At 40.2% G+C, this 21,752-nt stretch overlaps 1 protein-coding gene across 6 annotated transcripts in view; it reads right to left on the bottom strand.

Annotated features, from left to right (window-relative positions):
* Positions 1-21,752, bottom strand: part of UBR3 (ubiquitin protein ligase E3 component n-recognin 3) — a 207,487-nt gene that overhangs the window by 36,009 nt on the left and 149,726 nt on the right. For all 6 annotated transcript variants that reach the window (XM_073305786.1, XM_073305780.1, XM_073305781.1 and 3 more), the window contains 2 exons: positions 13,948-14,053; positions 2,560-2,660 (listed from right to left, as the gene is read on the bottom strand). In XM_073305786.1, coding sequence (XP_073161887.1) covers positions 2,560-2,660; positions 13,948-14,053 — 207 coding nt within the window. The remainder of the gene's footprint in view (positions 1-2,559; positions 2,661-13,947; positions 14,054-21,752) is intronic.

Below are 21,752 nucleotides of genomic sequence, written 5' to 3'. Positions count from 1 at the left end.
CCACAGTGTGCTCTGGCGGGCCGGGTGGCGCGGCCACAGAGTGCTCTGGGGGGAGGGGCTGAGCGGCATGGCCGCAGCCTGCCAGCCCCGGAGCTGCAGCTGCTTCGAGGCTGGGGGAAGATCAGCGTGGCCAGAAGCAGAGAGACTCTGGCCCCACCTCTTCCCTTCTGGCTCTGCTGCCTCTCCTTGTCCCCTCTGTTGGGGGGCGGGGCTGTGTCCCACCTCTCCCGCTCTCTACACCCGTTCATAAGCCAACCCCCTTCGCTGATGCTTCCACTTTTTTACTAAAAAAATGCGGCTTAGCGAACAAGTATATACGGTAAATATAAGACCACATCCCATCCATCCTCTTTGCCTCAGAATCCTCATGTCCAGTCCTGCCACAATTGCTGTGCTCTGGAATCAAACTGAGAAGTTGGAGAGAGCTTGGGAAGCCGCATGGTGAGACGTAGTTTCTATTCTCAGCTCTACCACTGACCTGCTGTGTGACCTTTGGCAAGTCACTTTACCTCTCTCGGTCTCAATTTCACCATAAGTAAAAGGGTGATCATGATACTTATTTTGTGAATTACATACACATTACATAAGAGCTAAATATCTCTATTACTGTATGTACAAATAACAACACATTTCACTGAGCTCCCAATCTCTGTGTTTGGAGAGTGAGAGTTGAAGAAGGTTTTTCCTCCTTTTTGTTCAATTTTCTTTATGGAATAAGAATTACAAAAAGTGGTGGACTTTGGTTTTACCAATCCCATTTTTCTATTTCCAACTTAATACTTCCTAGGTTTGAAAAATGTATATCCATCTTTTCCCTGTCACTTCACCTTTCCCCTTTCAACTGGAACATATTCTGAGTAAAAGCAAAAGCAAATGAAAATTTACAGAACTCTCTGCATGACGCCTTGCTATTAACTGAAAGTTGTTTTCCTGATGTAAAAGTGTACCTGCATGCAAAGCTGTCCTACATTCTTAAATAAAATAGCCCCAGAAAGGTTAAATCATTTGTACCAGGGTTCATTCCGTCCTTGTATAAAGAATAATTTTAGACCACTTTCATAGATAGATTCATAGATACTAAGGTCAGAAGGGACCATTATGATCATCTAGTCCAACCTCCTGCACAACACAGGCCAGAGAATCTCACCCACCCACTCTTGCGAAAAACCTCACCTATGTCTGAGGTGTTGAAGTCCTCAAATCGTGGTTTAAAGACTTCAAGGATCAGAGAATCCTCCAGCAAGTGACCTGTGCCCCATGCTACAGAGGAAGGCGAAAAACCTCCAGGGCCTCTTCCAATCTGCCCTGGAGGAAAATTCCTTCCCAACCCCAAATATGGCAATCAGCTAAACCCTGAGCATATGGGCAAGATTCACCAGCCAGATACTACAGAAAATTCTTTCCTGGGTAACTCAGATCCCACCCCATCTAACATCCCATCTTTCCTCAGTTTAGTCTCCTTAGGGTTCAGTTATCCCTGTTCGTTAAGCCCTTCTGATAAGACTCATATTTAAAATAAAGCACATTAGTATAATGAATGTTTTATTTTTGTGACAAACTGTATCCCACTCTTAATTTTTATTCTTTAGATTATTAGAATACCAAACTATTCAGAGAACATATTTTTTGGTGCATTACAAAGAAAGTACATTATAGTACAAGATAAACAAAAAAACATAAAATTGCAAAAGGATATACTCAGACACCATAATTTTCCAATCCTGAGCTGAGTTTTAGTGGAACACTCAACACTTAAGGGTCTGTTCCCTCTCACTGGGCACAAACAGATTCTATTATCCTTACGGGGAGTTAGGTGCATGCATCAAGAGGAGAATAAGCCCCTTACTTAGCTAACTGCAAACTAACAGAACACAACTAAGTACCTCCGCTGGTTGCATCCTAAGTAAAAATAAAGAACTGTGAAATCAAAACCTAAGTCACTTGTTTAGGGCCATACATTGACTACTCACAAAATAAGCCACAGTCAACTGTCCTTTTTACAAATATAGATATATTTCAAATATCTTGAATTTTGGTAACTAAGACTTCAGTTCACAAGTGCCTATTTAGAATTTATACCAAGTTATACTATATGCTGACTACATTATAGTTGCTGCATTACTGCAATTAACATCTTTGTATGTGACCTCCTATTATACATGATTGCTGCAATTTGAACTCAAACTCAAAATAAATTACTATCTTTCACCCTTAGGCACTCAGTTCAACTTGAAATATTGAGCTGCCCCTCTAGAGAAAAGAGATGAAGGTCACGCAAAGGACACATTTTTTCCAGTAAAAGAACTTAATAGTTTTTCTCAGGCTTCAGGTCTTTATTGTATTGGTTGACTGATAAGGTGCGAGAAGACAGGGGACACAGATAAGCCTGTCAAACCACAACAAAAATTTCTGTTCAATGCCACCTTCTTTAGATAAAGGCAGAGTCACTTTTTCAGAAAACACAGCAGACAAGCTCTGACTTGTTGTGTTTTTAAAATCACCATGAATGCACACAGTTATGTTTACAATCATTTAAATATATGCACTTTTGTAGAATACCTTTGCGCAATGGTTGTGGCATGGTTAAAATCTGGATGAGCAAAAGGGATGAGACATCTCTGTAAAGTACTGGAACCTCTGGCAATTCTTCACTGCTCATCCTGAAAAATTATTAAAATCATCACTTTTGACACTATAATACATCTTTCATTTTTACATTTTACTTTGCATTTTAATTTTAAATGGTTGTCATTGCAATATTACATGATTGCAAGCTTTTGGAATCCTAATATCTGATAATACTAATGAAACTATAGTTTTAAGATCACATTTTAGTCTACTGTACTTATGACAAATCACAATTTGAGCATCTGACTATTGTTACTAGTAGTTTTAAGCTTTTAAAAAACTGTCTGTAAAAAGGGTTTCTAGAGATCCAAAGATACAACTCACCTGCGACATTCAATGTGTCTCCCTAAATGCTCATGATCCACAAACTCCCAGTCATTCACAAAAACAATTTATAAAAAACGTTAAGATTCTGGCAGGCAATTTAGCTTGTTTCTCCTCAAAAGGTTTAGCATATATACATATAGATTCACATGCACACACACACACACATCACTACAGTACTCATGATTAACTTTCTGTCCCACAGGATGAATTCCACTGAAAAACACTGAGACCCTATATAAGACTTTCCTTTCCTTTATGAGATGGAATAAGAACTGTATTGCCATATGTATAGGCTTGGAAGGATTCGATTTCACTATACACAAAAAACAACAAAAACATTTACATCGACAATCATCAAAATTTACAGATAGGCAAAGTAAGAAAAATGCTGCTTGAGAACTTATTAGAGTTTGATTTAAGAATATTTACTTTATATACTTTGACATGTGATATTGACAATTTGTGTTGTAATGGTTATACAGCTTTAACTTTTTGGATCTCAATGTCTACTGTCAATTAATGTCTGATTCCCATATTGTCTGACTCCTGCCATAATTTCCTGCAACTGTGAAAATTTAAATTGAGTAAAAAAAAGGAAGAAATGCTTAAAAGCAAAATTTTGCACAGCTATATTTAAATCGATAAAAATAAAACATACTTAAAAATAAACATTAAGAAATCAACATAAATGCTTAACCAATACACATTATCAATCAGAATTATAATAAAAATAAAAATTGAATTCTGCTAAGCCTACAAACGTTAGGGTAAAGGAAAAAAAAAGTCAGCTAGATTTCTGCCCAATTTTTAGGGTCTTAATCCTGCAACATTTTATTAAGAACCATAAGTTTTATGAAAAAATTCAGATGGCTAGATTGATAGAGAGAGCAAGCACAGAAAAAGATACTACAGATTTCTTGTTAGATTAATCAGCTTCGTTCAACAATACAATTTTATCAGTTATCTACTTATAAATATCTACTTATAAATTTTCATCACAGATATTTTTAGTGAAGTCATGGACAGGTCACGGGCAGTAAACAAAAATTCATGGCCTGTGACCTGTCCATGATTTTTACTAAAAATACCCATGACTAAAACTTGGGGGGAAGGGTGGCTGCCTGGGGGCGCCACAGGTGCTGGAAGGGAGGGCAGACAGTGGCCCAGGACCTCTGCTGGTGCTGGAGTGGGGATGGAAGGCGGCGCATGGCCCGGGACCCCCGCTGGTGCTGGGGGCAGGTGGAGCCAGCAGACTTCCTACCTGGCTCAGTGCTTCTCCCCCGCACCCCAGCAGCAGAGTTTGGGTGTGGGAGGTGGGGGCACAGGACGGGTGAAACGGGCGCTGGAAGGCACTTACCTGGGGGGCTCCCTGGAAGCAGCGCCATCCCTTTCACTCAGTTGCTAGGTGGAGGCGTGGCCAGGCAGCTGTGCGCGCTGCCTCTGCCCAGAGCACTAGGTCTGAGTGCAGTGCCTGCAGGTGGAGGCAGTGTGCACAGCTGCCTGGCTACACCTCCACCTAGCAGGTGAGCGAGGGGGAGGTCGCCGTTTCCGGGGAGTCCCCAGGTAAGTGCCGCCCAGAGCCTGCCTCACCCCATCCTGTGCCCCAACCCCCTGCCCCCTCCCACACCCAAATTCTGCTGGGGAGAGAGGTGTGTGGTGGACCAAGACTGCCCCAGCAGAGGCTGGTACGACTGGCGCAGGGGCTGCCTGAGCTGTCCCCGAGCCAGGCACACTGGCCGCTCCAGAAGTCACGGAAAGTCACGGAATCTGTAGATTATAAACAGAATATGTTAACAAGTATAAACAGAATATGTTAACGTGCATTTTTCTAGCTTGGTAAATGGCTTTAAGTATGTAGAGCAGTGGTTCCAAAACTTATTTGACTGCACTCCCCTTCTTTGTGTCTGTAGTAGTTTACGTTCTCCCCCCACCTCCTGCCACACAAGTATATATGCACACCAAAAAAAAAACCAAACAAAAAAAACATGCAACTCTCACTTAATACTAAAATCAGTAAGTCATTGGGTTCAAACTGAGCCAACAATCTATTATTTGTAATAAAAGCAAAAGCAAAACTGTGATTGTGCTCGACGCTTACAATTAAATGTGCACACGGCGTCGTAGAAAACTGATTAACATATAGATGGCAATGACTTTGTATAATGCTATGCAAGTTTCACACAAATCCATCAAAATGTATGGCGCCATCTAGAGTCAATGCACAGTGCCATCTGAGGACCTGATATGTCTGGAGGAATCAACGTTGCTAATTATTCATTGCTTTGGGTAAAATGTGCGCAGTAAAGTTTTTTTCCACTAAAATTTCTCAAGCCCCCACCCAGAATATATTCCACACCCCCCACCCCCTCCAGCAGGGCTCGCCTCCCAGTTTGAGAACCTCTGATGCAGAGCATAAAGTACCACCAACGGGGTCAGATACTGCAATCTACGTAGCAAGGAAAATGCACCTTGCTAGCTGGGGTGCATTTTTGATCGGTCCAAGAGCAACAGGGATAGCCAGTTCCCTGGGAACGCTCCACCTCCACCACCCTGAGTGGGAGTAGGGTAGGGGGAGATCTCAAGGAGCTGCAGCTGGGGGCAGTGCTACACACAATTCCCTCCTGATGGCCTGCAGCATATATGTATGGAAGAGGGAGAAGGTACTGCTTCTTTCTCATTCCCCTACCCCTTGCTGCAGGACCTGGGAGCAGGGGCACGGCACCTCGCATGGTATCCAAGTATCGGAACCTGTCCTGTCCACTCCTGCTGCCAGTGAACAGCAGAGGCATGGTGGGCCAGCTGATTGCTTCTCATCTGCCAAGACAGGAGTGGAAAGCTGCTTTTGCTTGCTGCAGAGGAGTAGCCATTTTGGGCTCTGTCCAGCCCCACCCTTCTCCATCCCTATCTAATGAGCTAGTTCTCCTCTGAAACTGGGAACTAGGCTGATCACCACATTTTGTTTGTGGCCTGGAAGGGATTTTCCCCTAAAGCAAAACTGGCAAACTGCTATGTGGGTTCTTCCACCTTCCATCAGCATCCCGGAGTTCTAGTTTTGGGATTGAAATTAAATTTGTCACAATTTAGTGGGCTCCAGTGTGGTTGATGGGTTAAAAATGGTCTTATGTGGTGTACCATAATTCAATGGGGTACTTAGACACTGACCCTAAGCATGGCATTGCATGTCTCATGCAGTGTGTTGCTCTCCTCATATCATCTCATCTCACCTACCTCCTCTGTGGAGGTGGGGAATGGGTTGGGACACTAACTTCCAGCCCCAGTCCCGGGTCAAACCTGAGGGTGTATTGACCTCATATCCACCCTCAGCTTTTTAGAATCTGGGACCACTGGTGCCCAGCTGAAACATGCACTGGGACAGCCCTGTCAGGTAATTTGGGGAATGGTTCCCTATTGGTTAATAATTTTAATCGAGTTGAATCCTCTGCACTTAACTATGCTATGGTGTTTGTCTATCATTATTTCTGTGTCTGTAATGTCCTTTAATCAGACTGCCTCCCTGGAGAGTTAGAAATTCTTGAGAAAGCGGTTTGGAGTGAATATATCACTGAGCTGGCATACATAGTTAACATAATCACACTGATTAACTATCTCTAAGTCCATAGTGACAGGAGCTCTTAAGGAAGGATTCAGTAAAAGGAGTTTATTTTATATCTACATTATCTCCTTTTATACTTGAAAACTAACAATGTATACAATGAGCACAAGTCACCAAGCATCAAGTCACTCTAAAACAGTGATTTTCAACCTGTGGTCCGTAGACTATGTCTAAGATTTTCAAAGGGATCTGCAACTCCCTCAGCAATTTTTTAGGGGTCTGCAAATAAAAAAAGTTTGAAAACCACTGCTCTAAAAAACAGTGTTGTGAACAGTTAGAATTCTAGAAAAGGCAATGAAGAAGTCAAATTTTCAAAAGCACCTAGTCCCATTTTCAAAAATGACATAGGCATTTATGAGCTTAAGTCTCACTGAAACTTAGGGATGTAGGCTCCTAAATCACTTAGGCACCTTTGAAAATTTTACCCATGGTTAATTTTATTTTCCCTTTTGTGAGACAGATTTATAAGTTTCATTAGGCTGATGCCCTAAATTATAAACAAGTCATTTTAATTTTTTTCCAGAATTTTAAATTCATTAAAAAAGAGAGAAAGAAAGAAAAAGAACTCTGAACTCTAGTTGATCATGTTCATATTTGAAAAGTTCTTTCCTTCAGAAAGCAACAGCGTTAAAGCCATTTCACAGCAACAGACAATTAGGTCAAATGCCAATTATGACACAATAAATTAGACAAGATTCCAATTTATATAGTGTGCGGTGATGACTGGCAACATCACCAAAAAAAGTATGGAAGACTCACTTTTTAAATGCGAGAACAAGTGAAATGCTTGCTTAATTTATTCATTCCATATGAATTGGAGAAGTAAAGCTATACGAAATGTCAAGGTTTTCGATAAGCTGCTTCAGTCTTCGTCAAGCACTGCAGCACATTAAGCACTTAAAAAGCACTCTGTCATTCATTAACAGCCTAAGCAACTTCTTCATTATGACACTGAAACTGCATTTATAAACTCTGTTTAGAATATGGAATTTATCCATCCTGCTAATCCCCTATGCATATGAGAAAGCCTGATAAGTCTGACTTTCCAACAGATTGTACCACAGTAGCAGCTAATGAAAAGCCAGTTAATGTAACTTCTCATGGTGCTGAAGCAAGGTACTGTAAAATGAATCCATGCATCCATTTTCAAAAGAATCTATATGATAACAGTTCAAAGAGGTACCTTCTGATATGCCCATAAACGAAAATTTGTTACTTGATTTCCTTTCTGGGACTGACCTCTCCCTCTAGTCCAAGACAACTGGGCTGCATTTCTCTGGCAGAACAAAAAAGTCCATGGGCTGGGGCTGGGAGCAATTGTGGAAATGCTCCACTTTACCCTTCTGTGGTTCCTGAGAGGGTCTCCTGGAGTGCAAAGCACCTCTTAAATCTCTTGTTTACTCCATTTGGCCTGCTCTGTGATGAAGGGAAGGGGAAACAAAGCCACACTATGGGTGATTTCATCAGGGAACAAAGGCCTAGAAATATTGGTCCCCAAGGGAGAGAAGAGAATGACACATAAGCTTTAAACGTTAGGATTTGCAATAAATAAGGTGTGAAGGCTGAACCAAGGCTCTGTTTGCATTGTCAGGGGCAATCTGACGGAAGGGAAGAAGAGCGGCCAAGTACAGAAGCTTCATCAACAAGGACAAGCCTATACCATTTCTAAATTCTACTCTTTGTATTGGGCACCACATAGGACGCAACACAGCTTTATGCTGTTGCCCTTTTGCTAATGTTTGTGCGCTTTTGCAGCAGGTCAGTTTTTCATTTGATGAGAAATTGATGATGCAGTGTCAATGTATTTTCTAATATGATTTATTTAAAAAATGCTTATTACTCGTTTCCCTGAACAGAGGTGGGGTCACAGACTGTACATAGGCAACTGCAGCTTGCAAAAACCTCAACTAATGCACTGTCACTGTCTTTTGGTCTCTGTCTCTCATGGACTGTGTGCTTAAAACATTGTTTCCTCTTCCTCCCTCAGCCCCTGAGCTTTACTCCTGGTAAATGCAAAGCTGCTCATTTAGCACCATATGGTGTCAAAACGTGACTTGACCATTAATCTTCCTTTTGTGCAGCTTCTCTGCAACACACAGGAAATGTGCAGAAAAGGTCTGACTGCCCATCCAGGCAAAGAGTACTTTAACTTGCACAGTTCTCTTAACAACTGTCTGGGTGCACCTACAGTATAGGGGAACATCACAACTTTCTAGGGACAGTTCCATCCTGAGTGCCTATATATCAGGGCTAGCCAAACTTACTTACCCTCTGAGCCACATACATCTATCTTCACAAGTTCGAGAACAAAGGCGCTCCTGTCGGAACTTGGGGCTTCAGCCCCGCAAAAGGCGCCTGCTGGGGCTCGGCGACTTCAGCCCTGTTCCTGCTGAAGCCTCAACCCCTGACAGGTGTGCCCCATGGGACTGAAGCCTCGATCCCCTCCTCTCTGCTGGACAGAAGCCCCTACCTCACCACCCTGTTGCAAGGCAGAAGTCCTAAGCTCCCGCCCCACATCTAGTAGGTGGAGAATGGGGCGGGGGCTCCGCGAGCCGTACTTTGACTGTAAAAGAGCCACACCACCTCCACTATATATCAAAGACTCATATCATCCTCGACATAAGCACCTTTTGCCAAAACATTTTATCTGTCAACATATCAACCACAGAAGACTAAGCCAACCCGGAGAATTCAGTTTAAAGCAATTTTCATTTTTATCCTAGATTTGGGATGGCTATGTCACCAGGTGGTCAAGCAATGACCAACAACATACCACTATGTCACTGGTTCAGCAGAAACTGTAAAGAACCTGGTATATCACCACCAACAACTTAGTTTACCACAAAAATCTTCACAATTTATTAGACAGCTTTTTTGCTTTATAGAATAATTCACATATTTTAAGTTCTTTTGGACACAGTCTTCTTGCTTAATATTTCTCACACACATAGCACTTCACTTGTGCGTGGCTAACTGACACCATATTAACCCCTTCCTAAATTGTCTAGGGTTATTTATTTACATGGATAAAGTTGCATCCAATGATCTGTGCGCCATACAAGAGTTAAAAACAAGGCAACTGAGGGTGTGGAAAAAAAGACTATAAATTTCTCCTTATTCCTTCTTGCACAATAAATCACCTCTCCATCCAAACCTACACCTCAATCAGATGCTTCTTTTCTATAGGAACGGCCAGTAAAAGCAGATGAGTACTGCTGTGTGTATCCTGAAGTTCAACAAGTCTGAGCTCTTGCAGACCAAGTAGATGGTGGAAAAAATGTCCAGAGTCATGAATTCCTGACCAAAAATTCCCCGATGCTATCCTGCTTCTGATTAAACAAGAGGACTGTTCATTCAAGCACTCAATGAGGCATCACCCAAGAATGGAGGCAATCTCTCAGGTACCCAGATCCCTCACCAATTATGGAGGCAGATCTTGGCATAGATTGGGGCTGTTGGCAACAGTGCAACTATATGCAGATGTGCACACTGAAATTTTTTTTTAAGTAGCAGTATTATTTGGATTTAATTTTCCTATACATTTGGCATAAAATCTCCAGCCTGATATACAAATTAGTGCCAGTTGTGTAGAAGAAAACCAAGCTAAAAGTATGAGATCTAGAGTCAGACGATTTTAATTCTAAATTTGCATTTATATAAATAAAGTTATTAATGTTATATAAGAGCTGCAAGAATATAATGCAATCTTGCTTGTGTTTTGTAGATTACTTACAAAGCTGAAAAGGAAGAAGCCTTTTATTAAGTAAATAGTTATGCAATTAATCTCCTTACAAAAAAAATTTTCAATTAAAATGTTAATTTAAAGTAAAAATGAGATAGAACAAATCCAGAGTGTTACTAGGAAGTTTTGTTTTAGAAACAAAGAACCTGGATAAACAGTACTCTTCTGACACAGAACAGGTTTTGCTAGCGTTGATTTTTGTCTGAAGATTAGAAGTAGCACAAGTGAACACATTAGTGATGTTCAGTCAAAAGTTGTTTAGCTGCTGGGACTTTGTCATGCTGTTTGCAATCAGAATAAGCAAGTGAGGCTATTTGGATCTTTTCCTTTTATTGACAGATATTGTTCTACTGGGAGAGTCCTGACCTGGGAAAGATGATTATTTAAATTACTAAAATGCTTAGTTAGACTCAAAATGACAGAGTACAATCCATTTCCTAAGTCTGCACTGATATTTCTCCATCAACCTTCTAACCTTCTGCAGGTTGTAGTAAATCACCTTCTCATTAGCTGAGTTCTTACAACTGTATCTGAAAAAGATGCACTTTCAAAAGACCCTGTGAATTTTGAAGCAGCTTCAGATCACACATGCTCAATATGTCGTAGTTCACTTGAAGATTTTATTTATTTCTTCAAATTCCAAAAGTGTAATTACAGGAGCTCATATTGTGCTCCGGGTGCCTACCCTACAAATTAAAATCACAAAATAACGCAAAAAGGCTGGCTGCAAATATATCCTCCTTTGCCACCCTTTCCTCAACAGCTGTAGAGAGGAAAAAAGATGGGGTTTGCAGTGTGCTCAATAGGTTACCAATCTGAGCTCCGGAGGACCAAAGCAGGAAACAGTCCAAAATTGAGGAACCTTCACAGAATGTCCAGCCAGCAGCTCCCTCTCATTTCTACTGAGGGAGCTCAAGCTTGAGTTCCTCTGCTGATCTGAACTGTGGTAATATGGCATGATGAGAAAGGCTCTCCCTCAGGTAAACAGGTCCTGAACCACTTAGTGCTTTACAGGTTAAAACCAACACCTTGAATTCTACACACGTAGTATAATGGAGTAATCAAGGCAGAGTTCCTCTTGTATGGCTGTTCACCTTGCAAAATAGATAAAGAATGGGTACAAGAACACTTGGAAAACTTGAACCTGTCAGCACTAATTACAGTAAATATTTAGAAAACCAGGAAACATCAGTTTCAGAAGTAAGAAACCTATTATACCACCAGCTGCATCTATAACTACTTATCTAAGAGGTTTTTGAGCACAGTATCTAGTACGGCCCATAGCTCCATAATCACTAAGGGCTCTAAGTTCCATAAACAGGCTCTGTATAAACCTGTACAGGTTCCATGGGGCTTGTTTGCTATGTCACATAGATATGAAATCTTTCAATTGATTCAAAAGCTCAAATAGGAAAAAAAATCTCATAGCCACTCATAGCCAAATCTCCCTCTTCTCCCCTAATACCTCTCCACAGACATAGGTAATCCTTCATTTGTGATTCCCATTGTTAAACTTTAATATTATGAAATTATGCACAAGCAGTACCCACAACGCCTTTCACAGATGGATAGACTATCCCTGGCTGACCAATGACAGTTTGTAGAGATCAGTATGGAAATCGTAATATATGGAGAAAACTTTAGAAAGGTAACTTTCAAGCGTTCTTCATGCAGAGCACATTGCACTAATCCAATCCTGATATCACACTCAGGTGTGTTTTACTGTAACCAGGTCCATATCCAAGAGAAAAGGCAGCAAATGCTTAACTAGAAGCAGGCCTGGTCATTACAATGATTTTTCCTAAATATTATAAATTCTAACAGTCCCTGCCACAGTCATCCAAGATCAGTTTTGAAGGCCCACAAGCCATTCATCCACCAGTCCTCCATTTACTGGAAGCTCTCAGACCAAACTTTAGCAATAGGGAGAGGGGAGAAGCACTCAGACTGCAGAACTGTCAATGGGTATGTTTACAGAGCCGGTGGCAGCATGCCGCCAAGCCCAGGTTGAAAGACTCAGGCTCAAGCTACCACATTAAAAATAGCCATGTAAACAGCACTTTGAAGTTGCAGCTCGGGCTCTGAAGCTCAACCCCTTCGCTAGGCTTCAGAGCCCGAGCAGCAACATCTACACAGCTATTTTTAATGCACTAGCACAAGCTCTGTAAACCCCAGGCTGTCGACCTTGGCTTCGAGGCTCATGCTACAGGCTGTGTAGACATATCCAATATGGCCACAGGGGAGCAGCTCATCTATGAGGACACTGCTCGGTGTGCAGAGAAGGAGGGACTCAGCATCCTTCCGGTGCTACTAGCTGCTCCCTTGGGGGATCAAGAACCAATGTGGTTTCAAAGAAGGAAGAACCTAGCCTTTCCCACCACTCTCAGTAGTGGTGGTAGCAGACCCTTCCCACCCCCTCTCACTAAAAAGAGGTACGGAGATTGAGGAAAAGCAGAAATATGAGTCTCCACAAAGAGAAGATATACAGATTTTACTGCCACAAAAAAAGAGCATCAATTCAAAGCTCCGGATGCCCTTGACAATCATTTAAATAATACAAATAATTGAACAGATTGTTCTAATTGTTCTAATAAAGAATAATATTTTAGCATAAATTTTTTTCTTGGTCTCCTCACAGATCTCCCTATTGCCCAGCTTTTCAAACCTCTACCCTCCCAAAAGCCAGGGAGAAAAAGTAGGCCTTGCAGTGTGCCCAAAAGAGCAAGAAACTCTGGTTAATTCAGACCAGGACCATTCACAACTCTTTCCCTTTCTTGCTTGTCTCTAACCAAGTGATTTCCTCTCCAGCTCCTCCACCATTTGGCTATTTGTCATCTTTGCATGTACACAACCTCCATGCTTTCTTCCCTACTGTTTATTGCTAGGTATCTGGGGATTTCCCATTAATTTAATTTTATATTTTTCTTTTAATTAAATATTCGGACAACTTTTACTATTGGATTCAGGCACTCTCATGAGGATAACCACAATGTGAAGGAAGGAAGTATAAAAGAGAAATTAGGATAAAGTACCTCAAAGAAAATGGGGTCACATTTTATATCAAAATTCCATTTTGAAATCGTTTCAAAAGGGTTAATAAGTGATTTATAGATGTTTGAATATATGGTTAATCAATTGTTATAAAGTCCAACAGGTCAATAAACTGCTTATAATAAACTATGACACATTCTAGCCTATAACATATACTTCTGACATATACTATTTATGTCAGTAACATTCTTATAACATCTATTAATTATTTAACTCTTTATAAACCATTTATAAATGGAATCTTAAAGTGTAACAAAAAGAGTTGCTTCCATTGTCCCTGGCTATCTAAATTAAAAGATCAAAATGTACAGAAAATTATAAGCCCAATTTCCTACCATCCTTAATGTTGGGCCTACTTGTCTTAACAGTATTACTTTAAAATCACAAATATGAATCTCTAATATTTTGTATAAAACAAATTTGAAAATTTCTTCTCTGCAAAGAAATACACTGTGTGTTAGACATTAAGTTTTGTATCTTACACGTTTGGCCATTCAGATTGTTGACAAGTAAAGATTTTTAGTTTCAGAAAGCGACCATTTGGTCCAAAGAACTATACTGATGTTGCGTATTTTAAAATACTTACTGTGAATTCCTATCTTGCATTATCTGTGTTAATTTTCTCCATGGGTTATATGCAGAGTCAATGCTGTAAAGCCGCATGTGCATGGCCAAAACATGGAACAGTTGATCTGAATTGGTGAAGGAAAAAAAGATAATTTTGTTAAATATATCTAAAATATTTTATATCAGTTTAGCACCATTTATTTCCGAAATCTTCTACAAAACCTGATGTCTTCTAGAATGCTATAAATGATGCTTTAGTGACAGGTCTACAAGATTCTCTCTCATAACTTCACTGGGTTTCTAAGCATAAGGGATTATACCTAGGGCCCTACCAAATTCATGGCCGTGAAAAACACATCACGGATCGTGAAACCCAGTCTCCCCTGTGAAATCTGGTCTTTTGCGTACTTTTACCCTATACTATACAGATTTAATAGTGGAGACCAGCATTTCTCAAACTGGAGGTCCCAACCCAAAACGAGGTTGTGTGGGGGTCACAACGCTACTGTAGGGAGTCGAGGTATTGCCACCTTTACTTCTGCGCTGCCTTCACAGCTGGAGAGTGGCACATGCTGGCTGGCCGCCCAGCTCTGAAGGCAGTCCCGCAGCCAGCAGCAGTGCAGAAGTAAAGGTGGCAATACCATGACACCCTTATTACTGCACTGCTGCTGCTGGTAGTGGTACTGCCTTAAAAGCTGGGCTCCCAGCCAGCAGCCACAGAGATTTTGGTCAATTTCACGGTTGTAGGATTTTAAAAATTGTAAATTTCACTGTTTCAGGTATTTAAATCTGAAATTCATGGTGTTGTAACTGTGGGGGTCCGAGCTCTAAAGGGTGTCATGTGGGGGTCTCAGGGATATTGTAGGGGGGGCTGCAGTATTGCAGGGGTGGCCAACCGGCAGCTCCGGAGCCACATGCAGCTCTTCAGAAGTTAATATGCGGCTCCTTGTATAAACACCGACTTCGGGGCTGGACCTACAGGCGCCAACTTTCCAGCGTGCCAGGGGGTGCTCACTGCTCAACCCCTGGCTCTGCCACAGGCCCCAACTCCACTCCACTCCACCCCTCCCTACCCCCTCTCCTGAGCCTGCCATGTCCTCACTCCTCCCTTTTCCCCCCCACCAGAGCCTCCTGCACACCACGAAACAGCTGATCGGGATGTGCGGGAAGGGAGGGGGAGGCACTGATTGGCGGGTCTGCTAGTGGGCGGGAGGTGCTGGGAATGGGGCGGGGAGGGAACTGATGGGGGGCTGCTGATGTATTACTGTGGCTCTTTGGCAATGTACACTGGTAAACTCTGGCTCCTTCTCAGGCTCAGGTTGGCCAGCCCTGCGGAATTGTCATCCTTATTGTGCACTGTTGCTGACGGTTACTCATGACACAGCAGATTTTCATAATACAACTTCACAATATCAATCAGAATTCATGAGTTGCATAGATATAGCCCCAATTCATAACAGTGATACCATGCTCTCACTTGTTTGTCTCGTATCTGAAGTACTCTTCTTGTATTCCATATGTCTACGGTTTAAAATTCCTAAAGTTCCTGGAATCAAAGGTTCAGATCCCAGCTGGGTCAACTCAGCCCTTCATCTTTTGAGGGTAGAAACTTTTAGTGCCACCAGTTTATTATGCAGTCATCTTTTGGATAAGACTTTAAAAACAAAGTTTCTGCCTACTTTGCATTGACATTACAGATAGCATGGTATTTTTCTTAAGGACACTATTTTGCCCACATTTCTGCAATGCGCTGTGCAGTTTGTTGTCACCCTCCAACCCAGATGCAGCTGTATTTCAAGGGCCCCGGAGATATATGATTATTTTCAAAATACTTTTTGAATCCTTTTGAACAAAAGACACTATTATGTTATTAATGTAAGTTATTACAGAATCATATATTAAATGTGATTATTGCCACATAGATGCGAATTGTACAATTGGTCCATAGAAACAAACTAATATATTCATGAATTACAGATAACTATTCACTTGGACTACATCCATCTGCTCTTTTTTCAGATTTCCTCTTTGTTATGTAACTTAGGCTGGCAGTCACAATTAGTGCAGGCAGCATCTTCAGATTTTTACATTTTGCAGGTTTTGAGACGCCCTGAAGCCCTTTCAATTACTTCTTGTATGTTTGTTGTACTGTTACATCCCTAGTGAAAGTGTATATGCTATTCTACTGTAATGTGTTGATATGAAAGTCCTATTTTTAAAAAATGAACTCTCTAGGTTTCCCATAATTTGGCTCAGTTTTCCCTTCCTTCACTACATGTTTTCTTTCATTCTACACTATATATTGGTGTCTTCTGCTGTGTCTGTTTCAGTGTCTCACCCCCCCCCCCAATTTTTCTGTAAAGTTAAATAATGGTTCCTTCTTATTTTCACTCTCTCTTCCTCTACTTCCCTTCAATTTTTCCTTTTTGTTCAATCCTCTCTCCCATTTTCTCCTCTATTATTTTACTTTTCTCTTGCTTCATGTTTAATCTCGCTCCTTTCTTCTCTTTCTGCAACCCCCATTCCACCTGCACACACATCTACAGGTCTCCATATTTAAATAAAAATAGTAGCTATTAATTTATTTTCCACAAAAAGATAATTACTCAGAGATATTTGGTCGCCAAAAAAGTCTTATGCTAAAGTCAGCTGACTCTGCCAGAGCCTGAGGGCTGTAATTAGTTCCCGGGGTTTGTAAAATAATTGAAGATGTAGATGACACTGGAACTGATTGCTGTCACCTGCTTTCTGAATAAAGTCAGTCAATGAGGACAAAATAAACCCTCATTTCTCCTAGCAAGAAATTATAACAAAATGTTGTTTTGCTGACAGATTTCTCAATGTCCTAAGAATATACTGATCTTTCAGAAAATTATACTAATTTCTTTTTATTTAAATGAACACCACAAAACTATTGGTTTCCTCCTTTCTCGTCTAAAGGAAAAAAAAATAGAAAACATGATAATTTACATTAAACTGCTCCTTGCTTCAAACAGAAAGGAGCACCGAGGCAGAAATGTGCTCAGAGTAATTAACTCTTTGTTCCCATATTGACTATTTTCCAACCTTACATTTAACATAAAATGAATTGGTCAAGCATCAAATTCTAGCACCAGAGGGTTTATTATTTGTATGTTCTGGCTATATGTTTGTGAAATTAGGGCGTGTTGTATTGTAGTACTAATCTGAACAGAAACATTTTTGTTACCAAAAGCTTTATGAAACACAAAATCTTAGGGTTTGTTAGTTTGTGATGGATCGAGGAGACAGCAATCCTACTACCTACTTCTGTTCTATATAAATATGATGCAGGATATTCAGTCTAAGATAGGCAAAAATAAGCAATGCTTCTGCTGGATTTTTTTTGAATGAAAAATTTTCTACAATGCTATTTTAAAATATAAAAATAATTCTTCCATGTCAATGGAGCACAAGCATAGAGTGTTTTTTTCTAGATTTAGAGTAACAAAAGAATACATTGCCCCCTAATGGGAACACAGTAGCAAAAAGACATGGTTTCTGAGTCTCTTCTTGATGTCTAAATATTCTTCACTGTTTAGTAAAATGAAATCCTGAAGTGGCCATTTGTTTTTTTTACTACTCCTTTGCAGTGACTATGTGATTATGAAAAGCAAGAGAATAAGGACAGAGAGAACAGAGAAAGGCATGATATGCCATTTCTTCACAAAAATTGGCTTGTCTTGGATACATCAATATTCAAATGACAACATTCCTGCTATTCTACTCCGAAAGTTTTCCTGCTTATGTGTTTGTGTGATGGCGTGGAAGTCCATGTGGGGCTACACAAAGGCAAAATTTATCTGCCTTTATATACTGTGTTCTGCCATGACTGCACCTCACCAAAGTGTGGATAGAGGCCTATAAAAAGCAGTTACCTCATTTTCCATAGACTTTGTCTTAAAGATCTAAACTACAGCCTCTTCTGTTAAGAAGCAAAAGCAACATATTAAATGACAATGAATCATTAAAGAGCCACCCTAACTAGTCTCCAGCAGCAAGAAGATGACAGCCATAACTCAACAGGCATCCCAGACACCCCCACAGACAACAGTGTTTCTTATGGGCCCCTCTCCCAGGAATAATACAAAGTCATCAAGCAGCGATGATGGTGTGCAGAAGCAAGTGAGGGGTCTGGCCTGGAATCTCCAAACTAATATACTTCAAGCTATTTGAAAAAGTCTGTTAATTTTTTTTAAATCTTAGAAGTACAAAAAACTACAGGTTTACAATGTAATGAATGGTATAGGACAACGTAAACTGGACTCTCCTATTTTTCCTCATATAATACATGAGTGAGGTTACAGCCAATTAAGTTGACCAAATGTAAACAAATTGTTAGAGTTAGATTGTTTTTGTTTTCAGAGAGTACCTATTTATGAGCACAAACTATGCAACATACTTAACAAAACATCATCTACATTTACAGTCAGTTTTGACTTTGATTCATGGTAATTTATTACCAAACACTCCCCTCAAAAATTATCTTGCTCAAAAAAAATACTTAACCGGCTACCAGGGGTCTGTTCTTTTCAGCTGCCCCATGCCAGCTCTGCTTTCAGTGTTTTCTTACTGTGAAACAGCAGAGATGAATTAATCAGAGTCAGCACTTTCAAAAGAGCAGCTGGAGAGAAAAGACACTACCACTGCTTTGGGACTGAAGCTGCTAGAGAATAGTCTTCTGATGTTCTCACCCTCAAATATCAAGGATAACATTCTATATATATCTACATCACCAGCACTTGCTGCTGTAATCACATCCTTTATTATTTTCAATATTAAGGAATACTGGTATACATTTTTGATTCCACAGGAGGACAGAAAAAGATGGTCCCATACATGTTTTTATCTTTCATTTCTATCTATACACAGGACAAACTAAACTAATTTGGAGAGATGATTACATATGATTTTGATAGGTGAATGGAAAGATGTATCCAATGTCTGCTAAATTTACAATATCGACATGAAATTTACTGAAGCTACACATTTTCTTCTTGTTTAGTTTGGAACTCTTCTTCTGCCCTACACAGAAACTTTGCATAGCTATTTAACATTGTCTTTTGCCAAAGAGAGTTTAGAAACTTCATTCACATGAGGTATCACATTCTACATACGGAATGGAGGAGGTGCTGTACGAGTGATGAAAAACTGCATGTTTGGCTCACATTTATTTTACCCTTCAAAAGTCAGGAGCACATTTTTATCCTCAATTCTTCTCACATTTGTATTTTTAAATACAGATAAATATTACCTGTTTTGCTGTAATGCTCATAAGTCTCTGTTTTGACTTTACTTTTCTTGATCTGACCTTTTTTCTCCCTATTCCAAAGACTATTATTCATATTTCCAGTGTTAACAGGGACAGCTTGCAGGAGGCAACAAGCAGTCCTCTGCAAGTGAAGCATAGTAGGTGCTTCTGGTTTCAGGTGCAGCATGAAACCAGTAGCACTATTGCACTCCTCCCCTCAACCTCCTGGTCAGGACTCTATGTAGATCATTACTGGAGACATTGGCTAGAGTACTGATTTTTAACAAGGAGTCGCAGATTTCCTTTTTCTCTTTATAGAGCTTAGTTAGCCTTAATATCTTCAGTAGGAAAGACTTGCCGTCTGTCTTCCCAGTCATCACTGATCCTGTAGACTGGAAATACTGAGAAAGATTTTCCTTTCTGTGAAGGTCAGGAAAATCCTTTTTATTTTAGGCAATAGATGATGCAGCACTGTCAGACAAATCTAAGGCCATGAGCACTACACTGATTAAATAGCTAATATCCTCTGGACCAAAACTCTTCAGAGTGGTGTCCTTACAGTAGGAGATCAATTTTAGAGAGGATGAGGGAGAAATTTTCCCTTTTTCTTTGAAGAATATCATTGGCTTTCTTTTTAGATTCCTTCTTCGAGTATAGAAGATATGTCAGACTTCTTAGCAACCAGCAAGTGGGGCTCTTTGCTATGTGATAAAGAATGCTTTTTGCTGCTATATTTTTAGAAAAAAGAAAAGGAGTACTTGTGGCACCTTAGAGACTAACCAATTTATTTGAGCATGAGCTTTCGTGAGCTACAGCTCACTTCATCGGATGCATTGCATTGCATCCGATGAAGTGAGCTGTAGCTCACGAAAGCTCATGCTCAAATAAATTGGTTAGTGCATCCGATGAAGTGAGCTGTAGCTCACGAAAGCTCATGCTCAAATAAATTGGTTAGTCTCTAAGGTGCCACAAGTACTCCTTTTCTTTTTGCGAATACAGACTAACACGGCTGTTACTCTGAAACCTATATTTTTAGAGTTGACCTCGGTGGTTAAGCTGAGTGGGAGCTATCTAGGTTCGACAGAGGTTTTGGCTTTCTTGAAATCAGTGTCAAGACACGACTACCAGCTGTGACTGAAGAAGGCAAAAGGGGAGACGGGCACACCCAGATGGCTGAGGAGCCAGCAGCAACAGGAATGTTTGCATACACCTGGAGATGCTCATAGTAGCAAAGGATCAGGAAGTAGCTGAAAGAGAGTTTTACCTTTTTCTATGACTTCTGTATGAAGTTAGCTGGGAGTCTACTCAATTGTGCTCACGTTACTAGACTCTGCAAGATGGAAATGATACAATCTACACTGGGAGAATGATACAAGAACCAAATTACTTTCCTGGAAGAAACAACATACACCATCTCTGGATGGCGGATACAAATTGCAGTGTGGTCAGATCCAAGGATGGTGCCGAGAGCTATCATTTGATTTGGCTAAGGAACTTGGTACAGAGTTCAATAGAGAGCATACTTATTACCTCTGCAATGCCATTTGTTTCCAGTGCTTAAGAAATTCTGTGTATCAAGAAAGCTAGCTGTGTATCAAGAAAGCTGAGCTCTAAACTGAACAAGAGCCATTAGAGAGGAGGTAGAAACAACCTAATGAGACAGTTTTTCATTGTTTAGGACCGCTATACAAGGATAAGAAGGTATTGAGCGTTTCATTTTAAGGACAGCTTACAAGAGTCCCAAATACTCTTCCTATATTCATATACATGTGAATTTCCTTCCAATTTAAAAAACTGGTGCTGTAAGCTCATAGGGAGATCACTGTTTCCTTTGGCTTTCTCACAGTCAGCTCTGACAGGAAGCCTACACCAGAAATGAGCTTTCATCCCAGGTTGAGATCAGAAATGTTGTTGAATTTTCCTATCGCCACCTGCTGCTATCAGGGCACTTTGAATTAATAGTTACTTGGAAAAGATAAGCAAATACAACTACTTAAGGAAAGCAAGAAATATGGAAAAATAGGCTTTTGTGATATTTATGGACATTAGAGAGATACCATAATGAAACACACATCAAAGGAACATCAGAACGTAGTAGAGAAGACAGATGGAAGAGAGAATCTGGATCAAAAATGTCTGTACTACATTAGAAGATGAACACTGCTACTTAGACATTGAAGGAATCAATAGGATTTATAAAAAACTCAAGAAGATGACATCTCTGTTTTCATATCCCTTTCTCCTTAGCATATGTTATTTACATAAGAAGAAAGAAGGTATTTCATATCACATTACATAACATTACTATCATAGGACAGGAGAATTCCATTCTGCATTCTTCTGACCAAATCCTAGAAAAAAAAGCAATTGAGATATCTGAGCTTTTTATAAACCTTTACAATATTCCAAAGTAAAAAATAAAATCTGTACAAATATTAGAGGACATAATTATTTCTCCTTAACCACAACATTTCAAGAACTCTGATGTCATGTTGCTATCAATGCCTAATGTCACACCACTTCTAAAAAGAACCTACATGTAAGATAAAGAGGCC

The sequence above is a fragment of the Lepidochelys kempii genome, chromosome 11, assembly GCF_965140265.1.
Source record: "Lepidochelys kempii isolate rLepKem1 chromosome 11, rLepKem1.hap2, whole genome shotgun sequence".
Lineage (NCBI taxonomy): Eukaryota > Metazoa > Chordata > Testudines > Cheloniidae > Lepidochelys > Lepidochelys kempii.
This window is presented reverse-complemented; position numbering and strand designations above follow the sequence as displayed.